Here is a 7500-nt window from a genome sequence, read left to right as displayed (position 1 = left end):
ATATATATAGTTATATATATAAATGCATACACATATCTTACCATTGTTTACTTCTTCATTTAAAGAGTTGAATATATTTTCTTGACTATTACAATTTCTTGTTCGCTTTAAAATGTTATTAGAGTCATCATTGTTTCCTCTGTTATAGTCAATGTCCTCGTTTTTAATTTTTCTTTTTAAAGATAACTTTTCATTCATTTTTCATTTTTATCTGCAAAAATAAATAGAATTACTAATATATAACTGATATAAACACATGTAGGAATAGAAAATTTTTGTTTTCATATTATCAGAGGCGTAGAAAGAATTTTTTGGTGTTCGAGATAGGTAAATTCCAGACATGGAGCAAACTCCAAACATTTATATGTTTATACTTATGTCAAATAATGAGGGTTTGCAAAAAATTGCGATGATTGAAGGCTGGGAACAAAAAAACCCTAAAATTTTTGCCCCCCCCTGCCCCAAACATGAGAGCAACAAGTTGATGAAGTATTTTTTGTACTATTTTCAACTAGACATCTTTGTTCCGATAACAGATCAACATATATTTACATATTTAGTATCAGACCATATTTTGAAAGAAGAGCTGCTAAACATAAAGTAGCTGGTTATCAGGTATTCAAATAGAACTATGTAAAATAAATTTAAACCAAATATTTTATTATATAGAATTAAACCAAGGAATGGCAATGGGTGTGTTAATTATTGAAATTAAATTAGACCAAAATCATTTTGTGAAACATTTACTAACGAGTAAATGAAAAAATGTTGAAAAGTTTAAGCCTAGTTATAATGGAAAATTTTTTACACTGACTGGACCATTTAATTAAAGGGTCAAATCATTATATTTCAACCAATTTAAAGAAAACTTTGTGGCTCACCATCTCTGATTTTCCTGATTTTTACATATTGTTATGTGCATCATGTAGATAGGTTAAATTTGAAATTTCAGACTTCCAAGTACAACAGTTCGAAAAATATAGCCTTAGAAACATGACACAGTTGCCCCCCCCCCTGCCTCGATTTATGCATGGTCAAAACAGACTACTTTAGAGCTGTATAACTTTTTTCTCACTTTCAACAAGTGTCTTATTTTTTCTAGAACTATTTTCTGTATAGTTCTCTCTTTAAAAAAGTGATTTATATTAACTTGTGTTAAATTAGAAAAAAATTATGACCTCCTCAACTTTGAAACCTCCACACCAAAAATGCCAGCATATTTAAATTACCCTATTTTTCAATCATCAACGGTTGTATGTGTTACTAAAACCAGTGCCCCTCCAATCTGCCAACTGCCTATGTAAAGGGTGTAACTAATTATTAGTCATTTCTTATTAAAAGGAAGAATATGGTTGGTTGTTCTCTTCTTGATCTGGTCTTCATAGTAGATAGGGGCACAAATAAAGGGGGCAGTAACTTTTTAGAGATCTTCATTACGGTTCAAGTAAAGGACTCTTATTTAATTTAGATATTTAGGTATTTAATATCCAAATATCTAAATTAATTTCAAAACGAAACCATAATTTCTTTAAATTCTATTTTATTATAGTTAATCAGTGGTGTTTATGTGGTCTGGACTCCTCCTCCCCACTCACTAAAGTGAGGGGGAGGGGGCACCAATCAAAAGGGGAAGAAGGGCAACCAACTTACTAAGATATAAGCATTCATTTTCTAACATCAAACATACATAATTCATTTTCTAATGAATATAGAGTTAAGGCCATTAGATTTTTATTGCATTTTTTCATGCTTTTACCAAAAGATTAAAATTTTTAAACTATCAAAAATGTGTGCAAGATTTTCCAGCAAATATTCAATGTAATGGTCTTAAAAGGAAATTAACAAAAGTTAATTAATTTACTAAAAGTTAGTTAAGTTTGATTGGTGCCACCTGGTGATTGAAAAATAGGGTAATTTAAAAATGCTGGCATTTATGGTGTGGATTTAACAAGTTTATAATGTTTGCATTTTCAGATAGTTGGGTCTAATGGTTTTATATGCTGTTAATCTTATATCAAAACAAAGTGTTATAAAAATTTACAAGCATTTCAAAATGGCTGAAAATTGGACTTTTTAGGCGTGTGGACATTTTAGATATCTTTAAGTTCTAAACTGCAACAAGCTGCCTATATTCCAGACAGTAGTAGCTAATCAGAAAACCTATCTGCAAAGACTTGTGGATGAATAGAATAATGCTACAGTTAGTTTCATTTTGGCATATTTTAGCAATTTTATGATTTTTCCAAACTTGAGGAGGTCATAATTTTTTTCTTATTTAACACAAGTTAATAAAACCACTTTTTTAAAGAGAGTACAAGTTCTAGAAAAATTGAGACACTTGTTGAAAGTGAGAAAAAAGTTATACAGCTCTAAAGTAGTCTGTTTTGACCATGCATAAATCGAGGCAGGGGGGCAACTGTGTCATGTTTCTAAGGCTATATTTTCCGAACCGTTGTACTTGGAAGTCTGAAATTTCAAATTTAACCTATCTACATGATGCACATAACAATATGTAAAAATCAGGAAAATCAGAGATGGTGAGCCACAAAGTTTTCTTTAAATTGGTTGAAATATAACGATTTGACCCTAAAACTAATTTAACTGAGGAAAATTAAAGCTTGCTACAATGTTAATCAATTTTAGGAAAATAAATCAAATTAAATTAGAAACTAAAGATTAATACAAAAACAAAAATGGATTAAAGAACAAAATAAAAAACTAACTGCATCAAGTACAATTAAAAACCGTAGAAATAATATTCCTCCAACTTTACTGTTAAGAAAGCTTATAAGAAACTGTGATAGTAGATTACAATGACAAGCATGGTAGTTGAGCATTTAAAATAAAGATAATGCTTATGAAAAGTTTAAAGAAAAAGTTACTGTGATGTTAAAAAATGTGATCTTTTTATAAATCCTAAATGCCATGGCTCTTTCTAACCTTGATAGGTTGTGCATTCACTAAGACAGCTACAAAATAATTGAAGTAAAGTGCTCTTTTTTAGAAAGAAATCTTTATGTACATAAAGCTTGTACTAATAAAACTTTTTGTACGGAAATAGTAATAGACAGGAAAAACTAGAAATCAAACAGTTAATTTTACCGATGTCAAGGTATCAAAACGAAATTGACTTTATTCTATGCAAAAATGAAAACTTTTTTGTACAATCAGTTAAATTTGAAAATGAAAACTACACATTTTGTTTTAAGTTTATGATTATAAAAATATTTGAAAGGATGTAAAAGTGTGGAAAAATTATTATAAGAAACTATTATTTTTTTATTCTATAATATTTTCTTTGTAGGGAATCGCATACAGCAATAAATTTTTATGTTTTACTAAGTTGCTAAAGCATTTAGGTACACAACATGTAAAATTCTGACTTCCTTTTTTTTTGCTTGTTTTTTAGTTGAAAAACATTGTTTAGTGAACTTGTTGTTCTCTTTTCTTTGAAGTCTTATATAATGCAAAGTTTACTCCGATAATATAGTTTTTAAAATTTGAACTAAAAAATTTAAAAGATGTGAAATAAAATACACAAAATTTTATTGGGACAATCTCAGTTCTTTCAATATTTGACATTTTACTCGACTTACTTTTGTTGTTTTACTTCGCGTACATACAAATGCTATTGCTTTATGGGGAAAGGTCAATTGACGGTAATTTAATTTGTAATAAAGTGCTAATAGCTGATAAATTAAACAGCATTTTTCTTAATGTTAATTCTAATTTAACACAAAATATTCCTCCAACTCCACTAAAATTTGATTCCTATCCAACAACTTCTAATAAAAAAATGAAAGAATCAAAGCTAGTTATAATTGAGTTTCGAATTGACTTATTAAGTCTAAACATTAACGGTGCAGGATCAGATAAAGTTAGTTTCGATAAATTAAAATAGGTCTATGATGCAATTCAATTATCCTTATTTTACATTTTAATCTATTTTTTAAATCAAGTATAGTTCCAGATAAATTTAAAAATTGCACGAGTTACTCCAAGTTTTAGGGCTGACGTTGAGTCAGACCCCTCAAATTACTGGCCTAATTCTGTCTTATCCTTTTTTTCTAAATTGCTTGAACTTATAATGTACAATAGACCGTATAATTATTTATTTGAAAATGATATGTTGTACAGTAAGCAATTCGGTTTCAAAAAAAGAAAAAAATTAACTAATCACGCAACAGTAAAATTAATTAACCATTTATCTAATATCTTTAAATAAAACCGTTTTACATTAAGAGTTTTCATTCATCTGTTCAAAGCTCTTGACACCGAAAATCTTTCCATTATTATAAAAAAAATAGAACATTACGGAATAAAAGATCTAAACATACAATGGTTTGAAAGTTACTTCTATATTAGTACTATATTAGGACCTTTACTTTTTTTACAATACATTAAGAATTTATCTTTAACATCAAACTTATTAAACTTTTTTTTATTTGCAGATGACTCTGATTTTATTTAATCTCACATGAATATTAAAACATTTTAAAAATAGTCAATGAAAAACTAAATAAAGTAAAAAAATGGTTTATATGCAACTAACTTTCTTTGAATGTTCAAAAATGAAAACTTTCCCGTTCCTCAAACCAAGCAAATCAAAAGAATTCTATCCAATCTTTAAATGAATCGATGTATACAAAAACGTTCTAAGTCATAAAAACTATTTTTTCGGGGAAAGAGAAAAAACTTATCAAACCCAAAATTATTACTTTAACAAATTCAAAAAAAATCTGGGTGCTTTTTGACATCTTTAAATATTCGATTTGTTAAAATATATATCAAAATTTGTGATATATATATGTGTTATACATAGTTAAAGTTGTCTGACTTAGAACCTTTTTGTTTACATTTGTTAAGGATAATAACAAAAAGCTTGTCTTTTATATATTTATTCATTTTTTGTGCAAAAAACTATTAAAAATCAAAGTTCAAACTATTACACATGTTAAATCACACAATGTATAAAAGGACCGATTACAAAGCCTTTGTCAGACACCTCACTGGATATCGTGTTCCTCTTCCCCGCCATTCGCCTCGTCGGTTGTTAGCCAGCTCATGAGTTCATCATAAAAACCACTGAACTCATCCTGAACATATTGTATTTGCTTCCTAATATCCTGCAGTTTCACTCTTTTTATCGGAACATTACCCAATGGGTAGCACACATTTTGCGGAAACTCGACGATGCGATCGACGACTTGAGACATCTTGTAAGTTTGGACCATCAGCCCATCAATGAGCGGCCTACAGACAATTACACCTGGAGAAGCCCCGTAAGTGAAGTGCATTAGAGAACTTATTCCAAAACTTATCTTATCCTTAGCAGGAACTTTCTTTCCCCGTGTTTCTTCCGAAATGCAAGATTTTTTGTAAAATGTTGGCCACCACTTTTGAAAATCTATATCTTCTGTTGCGACTTCTTCAACAGTAAACTTACCAGTAATACTAGAAGTAATGATAAGTTGAATTATCTGGTGAACAGTGTACACCCTGTCATACTTTTTCAGTTTTCTCTTTATTACAGCAAAGTCCCGGTCACAAGGTAGGTACGAGTGACCTCTTATCGGGTAGTACTGCTCGATTCGATCAAATCGGCCAGTATCTGTGAGAGCCAAAAAGACTCTGTTTAATGCATGGTTTTTATTTTGGCCTCCACAGTTATCTGAGTAGACATGGACTTCAGTAAACTGTGGAGGAGCAGACATTGCATTTCACATTGTGAATAGAGAAGAGGTTAACCGATAGCTGTCTGAGGTAAAAGGTTTCCTGGATTGGTATCATCGGTAAAGGAATATTCTGCATGTAGTCAAATGCGATCGCTAAGACATGCGGTTCATTTTGTTTTGTTTCCGGGTTGCTTTCATTTTGGAGTTTGTTGTAAAACTTTTTTGACCGACATTTGTGCAGCATCAGTTCAGCAGCAGCATTTTTCTTTGCTGCATCACTGAGATGAGGGCTTCGTAATTTTAAATTAAGCTCCTCACAGGTGCAACAAGAGTCTATCTGGGGACGGCCAAATCTTAACGTAAAGTTTTCCTTAAAGTAGCCTAGAAAAAATTTGTAGCTACATTTTGCTTCAGGATGTTTTCCTTTAAACATTGAGTACAACATTTTGACATTTAGTCTAACATCTAGATAATTGATAGTTTTACCAGCATATTTGCTCTGTTTCACCGGATAACTTTCGATATGTTCTCTTATTAGAAGTCTTGCATTGCCCCTGATTGCATTCGTTGCTAATTTTTTCCCTCTAAGGTTCTTTGGTGATTTTCCTTATACCAACAGGGAGCGCAATCGTCGAATAAGACTAATTTTAATAACATAAAGGCTTTTAAAGGCATCGAAACATACCTTTTCTTTGGTATCCCCCACCAAAACCTCGTAAGTAAATGAAAAGTCATGAGCTACTCTTCCTTCGGCACCTTCCTTTCTTGGTCGGTAAGTTTTCACCTTCATGCTTGTAATCAACGATTGTAGAAACATATCTTGCTCGTTATTTGTCTTTAACGATCTCATGGCTGCGAAGATCTCGTCGCTCTGGTTTTTTAGACGTTCCGTACATTTCTTTGAGCATCTGAAAGCAAAATATCTCATTAGATTATGCTGATATAAATGTTCGAGGTAGGCCTAAATGCCATAGCCAAACTCTAAAGGTCAATTCACTAGCCTAAATGGAACGATATGGAACATGCTGGATTAGTTTTGTCTAAGACGTTTTTATGCAAACATGTTGCATGGTATGCTATGATAGGTCTAAACAAATTGTTAAAAGGCTAATTGGGTGTCGAAATTGCAATACAAATCTCTCCTGCAGTCAGTTCCAACAGTGGTAGCAGGTACAGTTCTTCCTTTGTAGCGAATGTACTCTTTACCTTTCACTCTAGCTTCTTTAACAACATTCCTTTTCCACATAGCCTCATTTTTAATCTTTCTTCCACTGCTAGTACTAGGTTCTTCATCCATTATAAATCTTTTTCATTAAAACAACGAGATGAATTGTAATAATTACAATTCATAACCCAATTTAATTATTAAATTGTGTGGGAGAAACCCTGTACGGCGGATTTGACTAACGTAGTTTCCTTGTGGAAATATAAATATAGTCTAAACGGTTTTTTTATGAGCATATTTGAGGTGTTTTTTAAAGTATAAGTTGAACGAGGAATTTTTGTAAAGGCAGTTTTTTTAATGAATAAAAAAGATCTGAAATTGAAACATTGTGTTCACTGCGAGAAAACTACATGAATAATAAAATAAGCCCAAATAACCTCAAACTCGTAACCAAAACAAAAATTGGATTAAAAACATCTGAAAGCTACCAGCAGAACACAGCTGGTTTTCTCAGGGCTGCCAACAAAAACCTTCTAAGTCACTGACCTAGAACCTTTTAGTTTACAGACAATATTTCAGCTCTCTATTCAACGTGTACGGAGAGGTCTGACTTAAAATGTTTTAATAAACAATGATGGAACTGTCTTCAAAGAACAAATT

The 7500-nt window shown here is 31.1% G+C and overlaps 1 protein-coding gene across 5 annotated transcripts in view; it reads right to left on the bottom strand.

The window, feature by feature from the left end:
* The window catches only part of LOC136091242 (uncharacterized), a 62487-nt gene extending 58639 nt beyond the window's left edge, over nucleotides 1-3848 (bottom strand). For 3 of the 5 annotated variants that reach the window (XM_065818482.1, XM_065818485.1, XM_065818486.1), the window contains exons 1-2: nucleotides 3597-3813; nucleotides 42-211 (exon numbers count right to left, since the gene is read on the bottom strand). In XM_065818482.1, the coding sequence (XP_065674554.1) occupies nucleotides 42-198 (157 nt within the window). In that variant the 5' untranslated portion in view covers nucleotides 199-211; nucleotides 3597-3813. Of the gene's footprint in view, nucleotides 1-41; nucleotides 212-3596 lie in introns of all 5 variants that reach the window. The other 2 variants (XM_065818483.1, XM_065818484.1) reach the window with 2 other exon arrangements.
* Between the last annotated feature and the right edge of the window lie 3652 nt (nucleotides 3849-7500).

This window comes from Hydra vulgaris, chromosome 14, assembly GCF_038396675.1.
Source record: "Hydra vulgaris chromosome 14, alternate assembly HydraT2T_AEP".
Classification (NCBI taxonomy): Eukaryota; Metazoa; Cnidaria; class Hydrozoa; order Anthoathecata; family Hydridae; genus Hydra; species Hydra vulgaris.
The sequence above is the reverse complement of the archived record's forward strand: the minus strand, read 5'-3'. Positions and strand labels throughout refer to the sequence as shown.